At 38.6% G+C, this 20,767-nt stretch overlaps 1 protein-coding gene and 1 long non-coding RNA gene across 6 annotated transcripts; one reads left to right on the forward strand and one right to left on the reverse strand.

Moving 5' to 3' along the window:
* The first annotated feature begins 146 nt into the window (after window positions 1-146).
* Window positions 147-821, forward strand: LOC136993178 (uncharacterized). 2 transcript variants are annotated; one of them, XR_010885403.1, is made up of 2 exons: window positions 147-343; window positions 624-821. It is a non-coding gene; the product is annotated as an uncharacterized lncRNA (long non-coding RNA). The 2 variants fall into 2 exon arrangements; XR_010885402.1 differs by having other exon boundaries at window positions 630-821.
* Window positions 822-1,059: 238 nt separating this feature from the next.
* Window positions 1,060-20,049, reverse strand: TMF1 (TATA element modulatory factor 1). 4 transcript variants are annotated; one of them, XR_010885399.1, is made up of 18 exons: window positions 19,833-20,047; window positions 16,399-17,639; window positions 14,307-14,410; window positions 13,310-13,436; window positions 12,554-12,659; window positions 11,779-11,921; window positions 10,959-11,125; window positions 10,631-10,787; window positions 10,054-10,146; window positions 9,061-9,217; window positions 8,088-8,280; window positions 7,690-7,759; window positions 7,513-7,605; window positions 6,467-6,577; window positions 5,700-5,846; window positions 5,210-5,335; window positions 2,749-4,323; window positions 1,060-1,829 (listed from the first exon to the last, which is right to left on the reverse strand). XR_010885399.1 is itself a non-coding variant. In XM_067303459.1 (17 exons), the coding sequence occupies exons 1-17, from the start codon at window positions 19,972-19,974 to the stop codon at window positions 4,180-4,182; spliced, it is 3,321 nt and encodes a 1,106-aa protein (XP_067159560.1). In that variant the 5' UTR covers window positions 19,975-20,047; the 3' UTR covers window positions 1,060-4,179. The 4 variants fall into 4 exon arrangements, 1 of the variants encoding a protein (XP_067159560.1); XM_067303459.1 differs by having other exon boundaries at window positions 1,060-4,323; XR_010885400.1 differs by lacking the exons at window positions 1,060-1,829; window positions 2,749-4,323 and adding an exon at window positions 5,421-5,604 and having other exon boundaries at window positions 5,251-5,335; window positions 19,833-20,049.
* Window positions 20,050-20,767: the final 718 nt, after the last annotated feature.

Consider the following 20,767-nt stretch of genomic DNA (forward strand, 5'->3'; position numbering starts at 1 on the left):
AGGAGGAGGAGAAGGAGGAGGAGAAGGAGGAGGAGAAGGAGGAGGAGAAGGAGGAGGGCGGCCGCCGCCGCCTCCCCGCCCCGCCTTCACACCCGCGGGGCGCCGCGCCGGGGCCGCTGCAGCCGCCAGGGGAGGGCGAAGGGGCGGCGCCGCCGCCACCTGGAGGAGGAGGAGGAGGAGGCGGCGGCGGCCGGAAGCCCCCTCACCGCCCGGCCGGGCCGCGTCGGTGCCCGAGCAGCGGCGGCGCCTCCGAGGGAGGGAGGAGACCGGCTCGGGGGTCGAGGCTCTCGGCGCGTCTTCCTTTTACCGCCGAAAACAGGATGGCGTTATTGTGTTGCGCGCGGTAAACAGCCCGCGGCGGTGCTTCCAGGATGCGCGGGGGGGGGGGGGAGGGGGGGAGGGAAAGGCCTTTTCCTCTCATAGCAGGGCAGGAAACGGCGCTGCTTAACCCACATTGTTCCGTTTCCTTCGCCCCCGAGTGCGTTTCCCGCCGCCCTCCCCGTGTGCCCCGCGGCGGGGACGCGGCGCTCGGAGGCCTCCGCGCACGGCGGGGACGCGGGCGCCCCTGGAAAGAGCTCTTCGAATAACCGCACTTCACATCCTTCTGACACAGAAACTCTCAGTTACAGGTGGGGAAGCGAGGCGGAGACTGGGGTGACAGATGTCCGGCATCCCACAGGAAAGCTGGGAGAACAAGGAATTGGCGCCGGTGGCCTGAACTCTCCCACGGATCCATGAATTGCTGAACAATCTTTCATCCCATTACAGTGATATTAGATATCGCTACTTTACGCAAATAAAGGAAATTAGTCTAAATTTCACATGAGCTTTAATCCCATTACTGCAGTGAACTTGTGAATAAACCAAGCCCTTGTACTTAAATACCCACAACACCACCAGTCTAACGCAACTCTAGTTAAATTCAAAGTATACTGATATACCCAAAAGCCCTTCCCAACCTTAACAATGTTTTTCTTTCATACTGCTAAGTTCATACATCTCCACAAAAAAACCCCTCAAATTATCTCTAAGTCTGTGTTAAAGAAAGCCAGAGCACACTCTTAGCATAAAATTTTATTTTACCCTGACCCATGCTTTATACAGTTTATATACATTTTACAACTAGAAACGCTGGGTTCCATTTTCACCGTGCAATAATCCATTTTGTTTCATATTCAAGATCATTAAAGCCCTTAGCAAAACATACGTACACAAATCGTAACAAACCTGTCTAACAGGACAAAAAGGTTAATAAAAACGACTCCTTTCATGTGCAGATATACAGGATTTTGAACATTTGCTCCTTTGTTCATAAAGGAGGCAACCCAATGCCCAAAGAAGTGAGCATGCAAGTAGTCCAACTCAAACCTCATCCAAAACCCATCAACATTAATGGCAGCCTTTCCACTATCTTCCCTAGACTAGGGAATAAGCCCCATTTGAGCAGCATACTCTGAGTAAGCCTTTAAATGAAATTTCTTCCTATTTGCATATGCAGTGAAAATGAGGTATAAATCAGTTGTTTGAACATGGAGTATTTTAAAATAATAAATCTAAATGGAAGCAGGCATCACTTTTCTGACTTAAATCGTTTCCTTTTGCACGTTACTCCTTCTAGGCAATTTCAGTAACAGCAAAGAACTTAAAGTGTCCTGGCAGACGTTAATGTTTCTTCAAAACAAGCATACCAGAATTATAATCAAAGATAATCAAAATGGAGAATACTTAAAAGTCTAGGTTACTTTCCAACAGCTACTTTGTTTTCTAAGGCTTTGATGATTAAGATGCAGTAAGCCACTTGATCCTGATGTGCTAGTAAAAAGGCTGCACTGAAAGGGAATAAAGAATCCAAAAATAGTCAAGTCAATTTATATATTTACATCTACTTCTTTAGAATTTAAAAATCTAATATATCTGACAAGTACTTTTATATCTAAAAGTTAATGCTGACTGCAAGTTAAAGTTTCTAATTTACCTCAGCTCTTCCTGAAAACCAAAGATAGTCTAAGTATTTGCAGAAATCCGAAACTGCACCTGTATCAGTCCTTAAAAAAGTATCTACTCACACATTACACATGAAACATTACCTTCAGAAACCACTGGCAGTAATACATTTAAAGAAAAGTTAAATCCTTAATTTTTTGGAAAAGTCTTCCATTTTTCTCTCAATATTGTGATAAAAAGACAAACCAACAAACCAAAAAAACAAACCCACACACAAAACAAAAAAAAACCACGGTGAAGAACAGCGATTTATTGATTCACTGATTCACTACAACAGAAAACTGCTGGATTAAATTACTACTTGGCACCCTAAAATTTAACCTTCCTAAAAAGTTGGTTTATTAAAAATGACTGAATTTCTAACAGCTGCATGTCGTAATTTTGACTGATTTAATACAGCACACATCAGTAAGCTTCAACAAGTGGAATTTACTTTAGTGTGCGTGCGTGGGTGTTTCAGACTTACAGCAACCAAGCAAACTTCAATATGAAAGTAAAGTGTTAATTTTTAGTCTTTGAGAAGAAAAAAAAATGGTTTCACCTTAGTTTCCAAAATGAAACTAAGATAATAAGATTCTTTCCCACCTCCCCAGAAAAAAGCCTGTATTTTATTAAAGCAGTTTAAATTTCTATTACAGAATGAAAGTTGAGACTATTTTTAGTGTTCTTACTCTATTGCTTTACTGAAATACTCAGAATATCTGTCTGAATCTCAAACTGAACTAGACTTTTCCACAGACGTACCTTTGCCTATGAAACTCCAGACACTAACCATTCTCACAAGCAGAAATAAATCCCTCGCGTATGCAGAAACATCGTATTCCTTAGGCTTTTCTCCAGCAGCAATTTATCAGCATTCACATTCTTCGTCTCCTTCAGTCCACTGAACACAGAGGCAGGAACAGAATCTCTAACCCAAACTGCAATGCACACGGATGCGAAAGAAACCTCTCTCAATGGAGACAACGGTATGATAAGCAAAGAATTTCAGCTGCAGAGTATTTCACACGAATGTCTATCACTGCTAAAATTCTGAGATGTAGTGAGATATTTGCTGTCTGGAATGCAGAGAGGAAGGAGCAAGCTGCTTCCTCCGATTCTCAGCATTCCCTAGGGTCCGATTCAAAAGTTTCCTCTGACATGACCCAACATGTAACTGAATGTCAAGCTATGTTGATGCTATGTGACCAATACCTTACTTTAGGAATGGCATGAGAAATACTTAGCAGCCACTGGAGACCAGCTTGAGAACTATATTAAGTCACAGTACAGTTTTTCAGAAGTCTAAATCTTGTTCTTTATATACAAGGAATGATTACATGAGAGCAGCAGGAATTATTTAATTTCAAAAAATTTCTATTTTTCCTGCATTCTTTTCAACTACTGTTTTATCTACTGTTAAAAATCAGCCTCCAACCCTAGAACAAACACCGAATAGTTCAGATTTCTGGTGTTAAAAGTTAAACACATTTAGAGTTACAAGCAGACCTGCTCTTTCTAGGCAAACCATGAGACACAGCATGAGCGGTATACAAGATGAAGCAGTAACTATGAAGTTTCAGCTCTGAGTCTCACGCTCTGCTTTGGAGGACTTGGTATAAAACAGTCATTATACTAATCTAAGTTTGTGTAAGAATAGAGAATTATCATCCTAACACTTGAAAGTACAAATCTGAGATTTTGCCTTCATAAAAATATCTACTAATTAGGCTTCAGACAGAAAGCGACTGCTATTTTCTGTTATTGAAATCTATTTGATGAGATTTTAGAAAAAAACATATTCAGAACATTTTAAAAAGACTTCTAATTCCATTTTCATGAATAAAGAGTTTATGAATCAAGGGCTGCTTTAGTAAAACTCATGCCTTCCAGTGCTGTCTCATGAGGTAACATTCAATCATCCGTTCTGCTACTGTTTACAAATAAAATGGTCCACTGTTTAGTAAAAACTTAAATAAAGGGATGATTAAAAAAAAATTTTAAATATTGCACAAATAATTTAACTGCAGACAGTACATGACACTTAAAGCACTGATTTTTGTCAACATATGAACTCTATAATATAGTGACATTTTCTATAATACAATTATCTTTACAAAGTATTTAAATTCAGCATTTACATAAACAACTATCTTTACAATTTATCATATAATAATGTTAGAGTTTCAGCAGGAGTTAATTTTGTCTTTGTTTTAAAAGTTCATCTATCTGAGTCTTGTACATGTTTTTCACATCTTCAAGATCTAGCCGGAGTTCTTCAGCCTCCTCTGCTTTCTCTCCATACATTTGAAGAATTGTATTGTATCTTTGATCCAAATCCTACAACAACATGCAGTTTGTTATTTGACTGTTGTTTTCAATTTAAAAAAAACATGTGGCTAGGACAGTGTATTATACCACGAAGGAAAATAAGCACGGTACTATTTTACCAAGGTATAACTATTCCATAAGAAAACACACAGAAATTCTAAAAAAAGACTTTATGCTTTGACTCTCCGAATATGGCTAGATTTATGCTCTAGCTATAAGAGGAAGAGACTCCAAAGGCAAAGATCCTTGACTAAACTAGTGCTGGCTTCAGAGGACCTACTGAAGTGCCTCGAAGTTCAAACTGCTACAGCCATTAAGAAATGTGTTAACAAACTGCACTAAGTTTTATTACAGAAAGAAATGCAGTTTGTGAAACGTTTCACCTGGAAGTTTAACATTCTGTATTTATAGAACAATAATAATTTCCAAAAGTATTTCCAGTATTTCATTTGTAACTTAAGCAGAGGATTAAAATATATTTGTCCTATTACCTATATTGCAATTGCACACTCAGTTTCTGCAAACTCTCATAAATTCATGATGTTTATCAAGACATCTGCTTTACTAAAGAGACAAGCCTTCCAAGACCACTATTTTAAATGAAACAAACACAAAAATGTGTTCTCCCCGATTTAGTGTGCAATCCTATGTATAGCACAAATTTCTGTATTTTGAAGTGACTACCTAGTCATGGAATAGGCATCATCATATTCTGTGTGTGTGTGTGTGTGTGTGTGTGTGTGTGTATATATATATATATATATATAAATAAAAAAACCAGGATGTTTGGTCATTTATGATTAGGGACACATTTCAATATAATCCTAAATTGATAGGGGTGATATTAATTAAACATGTCCATTTTACATCAGATTTACAATACAAATACACTTACCTTTAACTGTGCACGTAATTTTGGTATTTCCTTCACTTTCTCTTCAAGCTCATCATTTTGATTTGTTAATTTAACAAGTTCTTCTGCCATTATTGATCGTGTTTTTTCAAGGTTTCCAATTTCCAGCTAAGATAAACAGATTTAATAATTAGGAGTAGGAAAGAATTTACCATATCTGTAACCTAAGGATCAACATATTTTGATACAGTACTTAAAGGCTTTTCATAGACCAGACTGAGACAGCATCCACTTTCTTCTCAATTCCGATCAGTTTTTCAGATAGGCAAGTTAAATTTGCTCTTCCCTACACACAGCTCCAGCAGCTATCTTGATTAATAGAACTGTCATTGAAGGGGAAGAGTGAATGCACAGTGCTGTAAGGAACAGGGACCAAGCTTTTAGAATAAAAAAAACAATAAAGAAAAACTGATTGCATTAACTATTCCACTTACAAGTGCTGCATTCGGTTATATCTGAGTGACTACAGTACCTGTAGATGTGAAATCTCTCCTTCTCTTAGTTTTAACTGTGACTGAAGGTTTTCAATTATACTTGAACCTGCTCCCATCCTTATAGCATCATAAAGATTGCTCCCACTAGTAGATATTGGTCCAAACGAGTGATCATGAGGATCATCCTATGAACAAAAGGTTAGAGAACCTTAAGATTAGACAAAAAAAAAAAAAAAAAAAAAAGACTGTACACTTTGGAATCTTCCCTCTCCTAAAGTATTATTTTATTTAAAGTTAGACTGTTACTAGGCAAGTATTTCAATGCTTAAAATTTGTTTTTAAAACAAAAGCTTAAGATGAATAGGTACAATCTAAGGTAACTCCTTACTAGCAAGTTCTCATGACATATACCCAACTAATACTTAGCTTGGACACCAATAAGCCTATCTACAGGAAAGCAGCAGAAGCGAAAGACTTTGCACAGATCACAGCAGTCAATGGCATTGCCTAGTGAGTGGAGGTGTGCCCTAAACAAGGGATGCTGGTAAAAATAAATCAAGCTGATTTGACTCCCTCTGACCTATCAGCGTTATTTCATTCTGTTAGCTGAAATTAGTCATGTGATTCATGCTGTCTTTCACAGATGCTCTATAATCATAGACATCTTGTAAGTTTTGGAAGTCTCTGCACAGGAATTAACTAGTCTAAGATCAATATGCTCTTGAAAGGGTTTCATTTTCTAACTGAAGAAGGCTTCTTGAAAAGAAAAAAAAAAAAAGTAGCCTATCAGAAAAGCTGAAAATACCTGTGAGAGGAAAGATGTCTGAAGACCTGCCATGTCAACTCCGCTTATGGAACTGGAACGTGACATACTTGGAGTACTTGAAACCGTTTCAACTGTAAATGACTTCCGATCCTTCAAGAAAAAAAATCACCAGTTAGAGAGGTAAAGAAAAAAGTTTACTGCAGTGGTGAAGAAAATGTCCTTCACTACCACCAAGTACAGAACATAATTTTACAAATACCATTTTTTCCCTTAAATCATATGTGAGTTCAAACAAGTTCAAACAATAAAGAATTACTTATGCTACTAATACCCTAGCTAGCCTACATTCAACTCGGTAGATTTTTCAAGAAACAAAAATACAGAAGTTGCAAACTACATCAAAAGAAATCCTCTTTCAATAGCCAAAAGGAGATGCAAACAGTTTTGTACACCTGCATACTAGGAAGGATATCCTAATGGAAGGATGCCTCTCTTCTGAAGGCCTGTTCTGAAAACCTTTAAAAAGAGTTATGAATCCAACTTCGAAATTTCTCACATTTTACTGGCACATCTTTCAAACAGACTGACCACCTCTTTTACACTTGAATATCGACTGCTAATTAGCAGTTACAGTTATTGACTATTGAGGGCTGTTTTGTGACTTCAGCTGAAAAGCATGTCATATGTTACACACACAGTCATGAAACTCAAAACAGGAATTCAGGGGAGGCAGTGCCAGTACTCTGAGCAAAGATGACAAGTAGCTTCAGAGAAAAAAACAGAGTCCCAGAGCATTCACAAATCAGAAGAGTAAAACAATCATTATCCATATTTTAACTCTTCACAGGTTAAACAGAGACTATTACTCAAGACTCATTTCAGAGGTTTTCACACAAGCACTGATTTCACTGGAAATAAAAAGCAGTCACAGTAAAGAAAAAGCCAAATCCCTAACACCTAGGTTATACAGGTATTTACGGTATTATTCTAAGTCCATTTTGTTGCTTGCAAGCATCAGGTTCTAGGCACCTACTAGAATCACAATAGCCTCGATAAGATTAAACAGAAATGTCAGGTTTTGGTACCTTCTCCTTTGCTGCTTCTTGCACAAAAATTGCCTTCTTTCTTTCCTGTTCGACTTTCATTTTCTCCATTTCTAACTGAGTAGCTAACAGCATCTACAGAAACAAATACAGTTTGTTAACTTCCTGCCAGCTCAGACTGCAATGATAACATAGCTTAAAGCTGAAATAAGATGATACCTTTTCTTTCTTTGCATCTTCAAGGGTTTTTGCGTACTCATCTTTGAGACCTTCTAGTTCAACCTCGTATCTGTATCAAGGAAAGAAAGAGGTAGACAAAGTCAGCAAGTATCTTGCATTTATTTTAGGTTCACGTACTTTTAAAATAAACAGAGCTGCAATATGTGAAAATGGTATGAAAATAACATTTCAGACAATCTTGAGTATGAAACAAAGTTTTAAGAAGTTGGGCAGCTGTATCAATAGTTGTCAACATTTCGTACAGTAGTATCAACACTCAAAAAGTCAAGTCTTCCAACCCGAAGCCAAAGAGATCTGCTGAAGTTGGTTATGTGAGATGGCATACTCCGTTTCACTACAATTCTAAAGAAACACTGTTAACCAAGAACCCAACTCACCTACTGTTTTCATTTTCCATTTTCTTCAGTCTGGTTCTCTCTGCTTCTAGTTGAGCCTGAAGACGAGCGTTTTCTTGCCTTAAAAGACTATTCTGAGATTCAGTAGAAGACATCTGAACTTTATTAGAAAGAAGTTCTTCTGTAGCAGCCCGTTCTCTCTCAGCAGCTGCTGCCAGAAGGGCTTGAGATTCACCTAAAATCAAGGAGAGAAAAACACAAAATTTAACTTTTTGACCAGACATCTCTAACTTGGATGAATTATTCATGCATCAAAATGAAGTTTGGGCCATTTTTGTCAGGTGTGTTAGATGCAATTGATTTTTTCTTTTTGGAAAAAAAGGTTCCATTTTCTGTTGCAAAGGAAATTAAATATTTTCCACCATACAGTTAGAGGTACAAAGCAATGCAGAATGAGGAGACTTCATACTCTTAGAATGCGATATATAACAACAGAGAACCTCCATAGGAAAAACTACCTTCTTTGGCTCCATGTTTTTATTATCTTTTTGTTCATTTAAAATAATAGATTACTACTGTATCAACCAATATGTCTCACTGCCTATACAATTACAAGTAAACAATTACATCTCAACCTTTACAACATGAAATCTAAGCACCAAGACTGACAACTGAAAATACTGGTTTATTATCAGCATCTCAATGTCCATCCTTCTTTTAGACGCTGTAAGGACACATAAGCCTTAACATCTCTACCATACGATCTTAAGTTCTGCTGTGTGTCTTAAAGAGAATCAGTGAATTACCTGTTCAAGAACCTTGGCAGAATACCCAAAGTGCTATGGTTTCCCTTACACGAAAGCATTCTGGGCCCATCTCTCTTGACCCCCAGCTCTACACTTTGGGCAAATAACAAGCTCCTAATTTACCTATCACTATCTCACATCTTAAATCAAGAGTCTCACAGTTCAGTAAAAGATTAAAAAAAAAAAAAAAAAAAAGAAAAAACCCTTACCAAGTCTGTCAGAAAGGTTCTTTTCCAGTTTTTCCCATGAGGAGGTCTGTGCTCCCAGCGTGGCTTGCAAATTTTCTATCTGACGGAGAAGTGGCCGTGTAGCAGATGTAACACTTTGACTCAGTTCTTGGTTCCGACTCTCTGCTTCTTGAAGTCTCTGAAATCACAAATAATTAAACTTTAAAACCATATGACGGATTAAAATGCTATTATAGAATTCAGCCAAATACATACCATTCACTTTATATTTTAAAAATCTGTGTGTTCAAACTAGCAGTAAAGTACAAAATCCCAAAATGTAACATTTTTATATATATGATAGAACAACAGATCAAAAAGTTACATTTCAAGAGAAGAGGAGCAATTTATCTGATATCATGGTTGAGTGCTGATACCTGAAGCATCCCAGATTAATCAAAAACAAACCTGACTTTGCAAGTTATCAGTTCATACCTGACAGTCCACTAAAGACTAAAATAAAACATGAATAATGTCCCTAAAACTAGGTGATTTCCCTCATTTTTTTCCTTCCTACACAACATTTAAGTATTATCTTCTTCATTTCCAACCCCAGACAAACCCCTCTGTGCTCTAACACATTCTGTTATTCAGCTCACTTTTCTCTCTGGACACCAGGTGAAGCATTCTGCCAACAATCTATTCTCTGGACTCTAAGATCAAGAAAGACTAAAAGCTAATGAGACATTCAAAACAAAGAAATTTTAAAGGATTATCACAATCTTAACAGCTATGCTATACTTTGTCTCATACTAGAAGGAGAGCATTAAGTTAAAAAGCATCATGAAAATTCTGATTTTGTTTTCAATCTGTGATTTTAAAAAAAATGTTTATTGTTCTTCCACACCAGACACACACCGAAAGTAACCAGTAGAAAAAAAAACTTATTCTTTAAAGTCAGGCTAGCATTTTAAAACCAGTTTTTAGACACTCTCCTTGCAGATATGAGTTGGTATTGTTTATTTGCTACAGTACCTGTTGTAGTTCACTGATTTCCTGACGTAAATAGTCTTCTTTTCTTGCTGCCTGCTGTTCTGTGCGTTGCAGCGCTAGCCTCAGGTCTGCCACCTAAATAAACAAGACAGATTGACACTTATCTCTCGCCAAAAATTATAGTGCCATCTATTCATTGCTACAGTCCTATACCATTTTTAAACTCTGTTAGACAGGACAGACACATTCACAAGTTAAAGGCTTGAGTTTTGCACACACACAGTTGCACTAATTTATCCATCACTGGACAATATTGTCCAAGTTTATTTTTTCAACTTCTGCACCATAAGATTAACATACAGCCTGGCAGAGTCATTTTATTTAGACAAGTAGAATTAAAAAGATATTTTTAAATTAAAAATAATTTTTAATGTTTAGCACAACTATGACTAGAGAATGAACTGATTCACAGGGAAAAAAAATCCACTGGGTATTGCTAACTACGCAAAAACAAGCTCCATCTTATACTGAATTTGATTCATTAAGGCAGATGGACACATCATCAAAGCACATTCATCTGTTCAAGCAGAAAGCTTTATTCACCACATTCAAGACCCACCTGAATTGCCAAAGCTTCTTGTTGCTGCCGTGCCTCATCCTGGGCCTTCTCCAAAGCTAAACCAAGTTCTTCCTTTGCCTTCATTTCCCGACTTAGGGCTGCTTCTTGTGCCTCACTGTCCTTTGTAGCATTAGCTTTATGAAGATCTGCAAGTTCCCTGGGGAGAAAAAATGCAATGCTTCTTACAGTTTATACAATACCAATAATGACTTTGTGAATAACTTCTTGATCATATATCATTTAACATCTCGCAAGCACTGCACAAGGAATAGAGAAGAAGCAAAAGCTGAACGTATGCTTGAAGACAGGCACACAGGTATCTGCTTACTTGTATGCACTGTCAAGTGCTGCCTGGACACTTCTGTTCCGTTCTTCAAGATCTTCCACCTCTGCCTGAAGTTTACTAAGATCCTTTTCTTGTCGCTCTACGACACTGTTCAGTTGTTTAATGCTGTCTCGATGCTGCTTCTCAAGATCTTCCTTGCCATCAAGTACCTATTAGAGCACAAAAAAGAAGTGTCAAACTAACGACAGTACATGGGGTAGACCACGCCATCTGAGCAATGACAATGCTTAACGGTGGTAGCTGATTCAGGATGAAGTTACACAAAAATGACTAAACCGATCTAACGCTTTCCCAAAAGAGAAATGTTTTGCTCCCCTACCTCCAGGTGGGGCTTCACCACCTGATTTCATACACTTCCTCATGCTCGTATTGCTCCTTGCAAGATCCTGATTCAATTTACTAACCCAGCAAAAAATCTGCCCAAAATTTGCTGGGACAGATTTTGCTGATTTGAGCTAGTGAATTGAATATGGTCAGCCCATTACCTGACGCAAGTGCAAGGGCACACCAGTGAAAGTGCAAACAAGCAGCGGGAATGAGATGGGACTGCAGTTCTGATAGGAGGAAACTGTTAGTTTGGCTCAGACAATGCTGGGTCTAAGGTTACCTAAAAATCAGCCTAAACTGCTTTGAAATTACTCTCTGGGAGAATGCATCTGGAAATCACATCCCAAGATTCCAAGAATCTGAATTTGAAAAGTCTCCAAGCAACAACAACAAAAAGAAGTCGTACTATCTAAAACCTCCCTAAAAACCTACCCCGCAGCTAATCTAAAAAGGTTTTTTGAAAACAGTTTCTCACCTGTTTTAAATGCTGCAATTCCTCTTCCATTTCCTTAATCTTTTTGTTCTGTTTTGTGTTAGTATTTTCTCTCTCTTTCTCCTTTGCTCTTAGTTTCTTAATAATGTTGGAATTGTGCAACTGCTGTTTGGAAAGCTTTTCTCCTACGAAGAAAATGCACATAAAGTTAGCGCATGCTGCCTGTCACTGTATGAACTGTCTCCATTCACACCTGCCCTGCTTCCCAGTCCCATAAGAATAATAATGAAATGTATATCAAAGTACTCACTCTTACATTTTTTTCATGCAAGTTTTACATTTTGAATCTAGCTAACCTTGAAATGACCTCACTACGTTAACTTATACTATGACAGGGTAGGCATGAAAGGTTTTGAAAGTGAAGAAACTTAGCTCACCATAACAGGAGAAAAAACGTTACGCCAATTCATTTAGTAACTATATATTACTTCCAAAATTAAGAAGTAAGGGAGATACTGTAGAAATGCCCTGAATGCTGTTGTAAAAATTCATCTAAATGGTGAATGGATAGCTGTATCGCATCCTGGTTTTAACTTATAGCTTAATAAAGGCTGCAGAAACCACCCCTCCAGCCATCTATATTTGACTGATCCTTCCTGATGCTCTTTGCTATTAACTAAATGGTTTAGAAGTTTAGACATATCTAACATGCCTCAAATAATGTATTTTTTCCCCACATAAACAAGGCTCATATGTGAAGGCAGTACTTTTCAAGTTATTTTACAAACTTTCTCTACTAAAAATCTTTAATTCCCACCTTCTTCCATTAATCCTTTGATTTGCTCATCTTTTTCTTTCAGTAATTCAGCAGTTTCATTACAATTAAGTCTAGTAGCCAATTCTTCTTTAACATTCTTTACTTCCTGAATAATAGAACAAAATATTTAGGACTATTTATTCATACAAACACACACAAAAGTTATGTATATATATTTCAATGCATAGTAAATTACATTGATCACCTTTTCCTTTGCCCTCCTCCCCCAAAAGGCTGTTAGTATCAGAGAAAAAATTAAACTCCACAAACGTTGCTGTTGCAGAGTTCTTTGCTCATTCCAAACAAATCCTGCATCGGCCCTTAACTTTCCTACCAGTGAATCATCCAAAGAAGCCATTCCAGTCTTTGCCACCTCACTACATCCCCCAGCCATTCCTGTCCCTCAAGCCAAAACAAATACATATGTGGACACACAGTAAATGAGATCAGAGCATATATTTTTATTTATATATATATATATATAATTTATTTATTTATTTATTTATTTTAAGAGACTGACTACCTTTAACTTGAATAATTTCCTAACTCAGTTCATGATGTGGCTACAAGAATACACGTGTGAACACAAGGAAATAACCAGCAGCCTGGGAAGTCAGGATCAGCTTATGCCAGTTTACAATTCCATGAAATAGCACCTGTCAGTCTCATGCCTTTTCCTAGCTTAATTTTTATGGATTTCCCTCAAGAAATTTCATTTTCATCTGAAAAAAACAACTCCACTGAAAATCTGATTACCTTTTTAGCTGCATCTCTTTCTTTGCATGCAAGCTGGAGCTTCTTTTCAGCATCTGCTATTCGCTGAGCAAACTCCTCTTTAAGAGACGAAATGCTGCTGCTCTCTTCTTTCATTCTAAACATTTCACTAATTTAAAAATAACATTTCAGAACAGTTTCATGGTTATCTGGCATTTCAAACAGCTTGTAAAAGGTTGTCTTAAATACTTTTAAAATAAGTGTATATTTTTATATGCTTTAACCACAAGTCAAAAAACGTGTCCATATTAAAAGAAAGAATCAAAGCTCTTCATTAATTCAGTAATTTACCTGTGAAAACAATGAAATGCTAAATCTACCAAAAATGTTTTGCTCATTAATCAAGTTCTTTCAAATTAACCTATCTGTATCATATCAAGGGCAAATGAGTACATGTATTTTTAAATTAAGATCAATTTAGTCATTAAAAAAATATCTTTACATATTATTTGGAAATTTTTAAACCTAATATTTGATAGATAAGCTGGTAAATCCATCTTTTCATTTTTCCTTTTAATTTCAACTTAATTAAATCACAAATTCAGTTTTTTCCTACAAACGGCCCTTCTACCATGCTTTCAGAGCCTACTACAATTAAAATACAAAGACCTGCTCTTGTCAGAAAATTACTTAGTAAATCGAGTTCATCCATCTGTATCAGAGAACAGTTTCCCTTGAGAGACCATTTCCAGTCTTATAACAAAGATCATATACAAATCTAACTCTGCATCTCTTTCTCATTCCTGCTGCTTACTCAGCGAAATCTCTCATCAGCCTTCCCAAAAGAGATTTAGGCCCCAAGAAATAATGTCATTCAAAAAATCATCATGGCACATACAATCTTTATTTCTATCTTTCCCAAACAGCACACACCCTTTGTTCTAGTTATAAAATGTACTTGTTTTTCCATACTTTCTACTGTTTCTGCTACACTAAAGTTATAGTCACACCCAATAACTTTTTGTATGTTCATACTTACTCTTTTAGGTTATCATAAGCTTCTTCCAGGCGTGCCTTTTCTTTACTAGTACTCAATAACTGTATTTCTCTCTTCTCCAGTTTCTCAGTCAATGAATCAATCACCTGGATAATTTTTTTTTACAGAAAAAGATTAGATGAATGGGACGATTAAATCACAAGAGGGAGAGGCTTCCTCTCTCCCCTCCCCGTTCCCTCCCAACGCTTTTTAAGAGCTTTAGTTCTCCATTTTTTTTAGGGATTTGAAGTAAAATCAGTGAAGCATGCCATGTTTCTGCTATAATAATTTAGAACTAAGCAATATCTGAAAATAAGGTATCTGTTTTCTAGAGCGTTAACAAAAATTCCTACTAAGTAAGCACATGTGGCTCAGCTAAATTCCTCAACAAAAATCAATGGCTATATTCAATTATAAATGAAGTTTTTAAACACAGCCTACAAAACAATAATTAACATTAACCATTAAAACTCCCACTGGGTTCTTCATACTGCTCTTTACAGAGTCAAAGAATAGTTTATGTTGCAAGAGATCTCTTCTGTGACATGTTAGCACAAAGCAGCAGATCAGCAGCAGCGGAGGAAAGCAAGCTTTCAGGCATGGTCAAGAACACTTAACTCACATCAGTCAACATCATCTCTTAACACCAAATTTTGAGAAGTTAAGTATACAGAAATAAAGCAAACATACAAATACACACACATTAAACGTTCTGTAAACATGTAGCTCAATAATGGCCAATGAAAGACAAAATCTGTGGTCTATCATCAGTATTTCCAAAGTTAGAAAAGTCTATTTATAATAGTCCGTGACCATGTAGTTTCCTAAGGAATTTACATTGACATTCTGTACAATTTACACAAAAATAAATGATTTCCTTAAAACACAAATTAAATTAGGGGTTTTATGAACTCTCATAAGCAATTGCTTTCCCCTGCTACTATCAGTAACAGCATCACTACTGCAAATATGCCTACAGGGCAAGGCCAAGCTTAGGGCCCAGCTACGTCACATACTGTACAAACACATCATGAGCAAAACAAAAACCAAGAAAACAGAGCAGAACATATCACAGGAGCTCAGAATTTAAAAACAAAAAAAGAAGGATAGGAAAGTGATGGAAAAAAGTAATTCACACAACACACTGGCAGAATCAGGGGAAAAAAAACACACTTTCTCAAAGCTCCAGTTTAGCTCTCCATACACTTGAGTATCCTACCCCTCACCACATTTCTAGTCATGCCATCTATAAACTAACCATCAACATTTCATTTCATCTATTCACTATCCATCACTTTACTTCCCCTCTTCATTAAAAAGCATAGCATACCTCCTCTTTCAAAGGAAGATTTCTGCTAATAACAAAGATTAAATCACCTAGGAAAGAGGACTTATTTGCATTAAGCTAATACTGTTTTTCAGGTATCCTCTGTAGTGAGCACAACAGCCATTTTAGCATGATTTCTAAAAAAAAAACAAAAAAAAAAAAAAAAAAAAAAAAAAAACAAAACACAACAACCCCCAAAACACAAAAACCTTTTATTTCAAAATATGACTCGGAAAATTCTAGCTATTACAAAGCCCATAGTGTATGCAAGCACGCAAAAGTAGAGAAAATATTTGCAAGATTATATAAAACACAATCATACTTTGATAGTTTGTAAGCCTGTGGAAAAAAATGCTTGCAAACTATCTATCTTGATTACTGCTGAAATACTAAAGGCTTGTAGGTCCCTAATTTAGAACCAAATATTTCAAGGAATCTCTTCCATCTTTCACAGAAGAAAGAATTTACATCAGAAAAATTAAAATGATATATCTGGCTCTTTCCCAGACTGGGTTCTTCATACCATGTTTGCCAGCAGTACTCATAATTCACAAGTACTGATAATGGTACCTACATGAAACCCAAAATGATTTCACCAGGACTCAAGTGTTCTTCCACTGCAGAATACCAAAGACTTTTTTTTTCTTTTAAACAAAGTAAGTTAATTCAGCATCAATTAAATCAAACAAGGTGAAGCTAATACCTAATGAGATGAGAGGAGTTTCATTCACAACTAGAGGGTGCTTTTGCACAACATTTTACAGTTACCTTTTTAAGCTCTTGCTTTTCGGAGTCTTCTTCAAGCAGATTTTCAACAGCATCCTGCTGCAGCACAGTCTCCTCTTTCACAATCTGTTCTTCATCAGCTTGCACAGTAGCAACCAAAACATCTGGCTGCTCAGAATTAACAGGGGTCGCACTTCTCCCACTCTCTTCCATCTCAGCTTCCTCAGCATGTAAAACAGGAGTGTCATTCAATTCTTCACATTTACTTTTCACGGGATCAACCATTTCTATCTTTGGCGCAGGAGGAATGACAGTGACAGATGCTGAAGCACAAGCCCTGCCTGATAATTCATCGTCTGAATTTATTTCACTTACACTTCTGCTATCTAAAGATTGTACACTAAATGAATCAATTCTTTCAAAAGCATCAGAGGAGCCGCAGCTTTCAGTCAGTTTTTGGAAGTCATCTAAACGATTATAATCTGCACAGGCAGATGTAGATAAAAGCTGAAATGATGTCTGCATTAGATGAAGACTGGATTTCGAGTCTGCAGCTTCTTGTCTTGAACTTGCTGAGCTCTCACTTATTACACTTTCATGGTCCAAAACCTCAATATCACTAGTTGTGGATGTCCCTGAGGAAAAAGTGCTAATTGGAGGTGAAGGTGTATTGCTTTGCCTGTCCTCAGTTTTTTGCTCCTTAGTTTCCAAACCCATGTCTTTTGTACCTGTATTAAGAGATTGTGAAGTGCTATCCAGTGCACCTCCTGCTCCATCCCTTCCAACACTGGACTTTTCATTAACAGCCTCTTCAGGTACTTTCAAATTTAGAGCAGACACTTTTTTATCAGTAACTTCATTTGTGCTTGCTTCATGCTTGGCATTAGATTTAAGCACAGAATTCTCTTCTGATTTCTCCTTGGGAATATCAAGGTTTTTCAAGTCCACTAGGTCAGCTACAGAGGAATCTTTCACTTCTGCCTCTGTTGTCACTGGTACTTCCAGCTGACCAGTGTGTAGAGATTCCTTTAAAGTGCTTTTCACCTCCTCTTTGGGTCGCTGGGATTTGGCTGGAGGTTTGGACACCACTGGATTTTTCTGTATACTCTGAACATCAGTTGGAGAGAGAAAGGCACTGAAGAAGTTTTCGGATTCATCTACTACTGTTCTCCTTACTGGCTTGGTGATTGCTGTTGGAGATATCGGCTGAGTCTGTGGTTCTGTATTTGAATTTAAACCCCAGGAAGATGTATCCCATCCTCCACTTATAAGAGAATTCGTTCCTAAAACAAGAAAGAGAGAGACTTGCCAAGAATGCTTGTGTGTTCAATACCATATAACTTAAGTAAATACCAGCATAATCACAAACAGCATCAATTTTGTAATTATTTCCTTACAAAGCTTGGAACTGATTTTTAGACAAGGCAAAAGAAGTTTGAGAGAGACATGAAATAGTTCAGACATAAGGTAGACAGAGACACCTCTAGAAAGTAAGACTATGTGAATGAAATCAGCTTCCTTCCTCCCTGTTACACACTAACTTGTACAGAGGCAGGAAAAAAACATACACAAATTACACCAGAAATTCCAAGATTGATGATTTCAGAAAGAAGATGGACAGAAATTTCCAGGAAGGTGAAATGAGACAATGCAGCATTTTGAAAGCCAATTCTGACAAGAAGCCTATGCAGACACAAAAAGGAAACACATTTCCTTTGGGAAGGGAACAGCAAGAGGGAATGTGGAGTCCTGTTTCCTGCAGAGATAGGAGGCTAGTCAAAACAGTCTGAAAAAATGAAGTTTAGAAGCAGAAAATTATAAATATTAGAAAGGGAGGAAAAGCTTAAAAGTTATCTGCCAGTACTGTACAGAAAAACACTTTACACACAATAACTGAATACAGGGGAAAAAAAATCTTTCAGTATTTGCAAAATATGGACTATACCAAGGGTTCTGGCCCTTACAATTTCTGACAATCTTCCAAATGCCAACTGCAGCATCATTTTACCTAAGCCATAAAAGAAATAGCTCTAGTGCTGTTCATGTTTTCCTCAAACAGCAACAGCATGAAAACTGACAAGCCATGTTTTTATTGCTGCCATGCCTGGTTTGCAGCAGCAAAATTAAGACGATAGCGTCATTCCTCCTCTGTGGAAAACCACTGAACTGAGAAGTTCTGAAGCTGCCCTAAACCTACATTAACAGTTAGTTACTGTTACCATATTTCTTGCAAATTTTCCAAGATTCCTCAACAGCAAGGATAAGAAAAATTACAGCATCAAATTTCAGTCGCATCCCAAATATTGTAACTGCAGAGTAAGAAAGATAAACCAATCTGGTATTCAAAAATAATTGCCAAATTGATTTTGCACCTACAAATATAATCTGGGTAACATAACTATTTCAGGCTACTTAAAAAACAGCCTTATTTTACACAGTAAGTATCTGTTTGTTCATATGAATACATCAGTACAAAAACTCTGAGTTATAATATTTAAAGTAAACCACCACTCTAAGAACCTGTGAATACCTATCAGCCTCAAAATGTGAAAAACAGATAAGTATTATAAACATCAGATTTATTAAGACCTTCTCCACGATTCAACAGCTTAGAAAAAACTCACTGAGTAAAGTGTAAAACTCAGAAAATATTTTGTCTCCTTTTAAAACAAATACATTTTCCCTGAAAAACAGAAATAGTCTGGTCTTTGCCACTTTCCTTACGAATTCCACAAAGGCTCAGATACAAGTGAAACTTAAAAGTGGTTTGGACAATTTTAAAATGCTAAGAAACTAAGCCCTACATAGCCTTCTAAACACAATTCCTGTAATTTAATAAGGCACTGAACTACGTAAGTGACTGAAGACCTCTTGCTCCCACAAGGGAACGAAGACCTGCAAAACTGAGCCCATGCTTCGCTAAGCAGTCAGCCTAGAAAACACCTTTCATTGTTCCAGGTTTCGATTTTCAGGAGCCTCTGCTGTGAGCACACCTAGAAACACCCTCCTTTTGCTAATATATGAAGTTCTGTTGCCACTACGGACATTGATCACAGATGACTTCGTTTCTCAGCCTTTTCTTTGTCCATCCCATCTTAAAGGTATTATTAATAGGAAAACTTCTATTATGTGGGGGCTTCCTTTTGCCTGTTCATTTCAAAACAGCCATTTAAGCCGAATCGCTCTTTCAAGTTTTACGTCAACATGCCACGCACAGGCAGGAGACGCTTTCCCCACCTCTGCGCTCCTTTCAGGTTACAAATTCAACGCCACGAAAAGCGGAAGCTTCAGAGCTCAGGCGCACCCGACTTTCAGCTTTTATCTCTTTTTTTTTTTTTTTTTTTGACTGGGCGGTTTTTGCCAGGGCAAACGAGGCCGCTCCGAGGAGGGATACCCCCCCCCCCATCACACACACACAGGGAGGAGGGAGGCAGGGGAGGGGGTGGCAGGGAGGGCAAGGCCGCGCCCGCGCCTACCGTCGCCGTAGTCGGGGATGACGGCGTCGGCCCAGGGCCCCTCCTCGGCCTGGATGTCCAGCACCCTGTCGATGGACTTCTGCGCCTGCGACAGCGCCTGCTTGGCGAAGCTGGACAGCTGCGAGGCGTTGAACCAGCTCATCCCCGCCGCGCAGAGCGGGGCGGCGGAGCCGGCCGCCCTCAGGCGCCGCTCCCCGCCGGCGGGCGGCCGTCGAGGGGGGCAGGGGGCCCGCAGCGCCCGCTCTGCGGCCTCGGCTCGCGCGGAGGCGGCGACGACGGCGGCCGCGCGCCTGCGCGCCGCGCGCCGCTCCACGTCGCACAGGGGGCCGCGCGCAGCCGCGGGGCGCCCCTCCCCGTCACGCGGGGCAGGGTCTTCCGCCTCGCTGCCCGTCATGGCGCAGCGGCTCCGCCTCCACTTCCGCCTCGCTGCCCGTCATGGCGCAGCGGCGCTGCCTCCACTTCCGCCTCGCTGCTCGTCATGGCCTCGCTGCCCTCGCCGTTGCCCTGCCCCTAGAGGCCACTTCATTCACCCTTATTTTGTGACAAATCTTCCCGGCTAGATGTTAAAATGACAACTTCGGTTCCCGTTTTTTAATGCTGCTTTAGGTGGTGGTTACGGAAAGAGGCTTACCGCAAATAATCAAGTATATTCTCTTTTAAACCTCAGTATCTAAAAATCATCGCCTTAAGTCCCACAAAAACAGGACATTTCAGTACTTTCAGCTGCTGGAGAAGTGATGCAGGAATATGGCCCTGCTCCCAAGCCCCTTCTGAGCACTGGCTGGAGAGGTGATAGCCCTAACTTGTTACCATCACACAACGTTGCCTGGTCGACGTTAAACCTGGTCCAGCATTAAAAATATCAAAGTGTCCTCACTGTATTACTGATTGCATGTGCGACACTGGACAACGGAGAGCGTTTTAAACAGCTCATG

The sequence above is a fragment of the Apteryx mantelli genome, chromosome 12, assembly GCF_036417845.1.
Source record: "Apteryx mantelli isolate bAptMan1 chromosome 12, bAptMan1.hap1, whole genome shotgun sequence".
Taxonomy (NCBI): Eukaryota; Metazoa; Chordata; class Aves; order Apterygiformes; family Apterygidae; genus Apteryx; species Apteryx mantelli.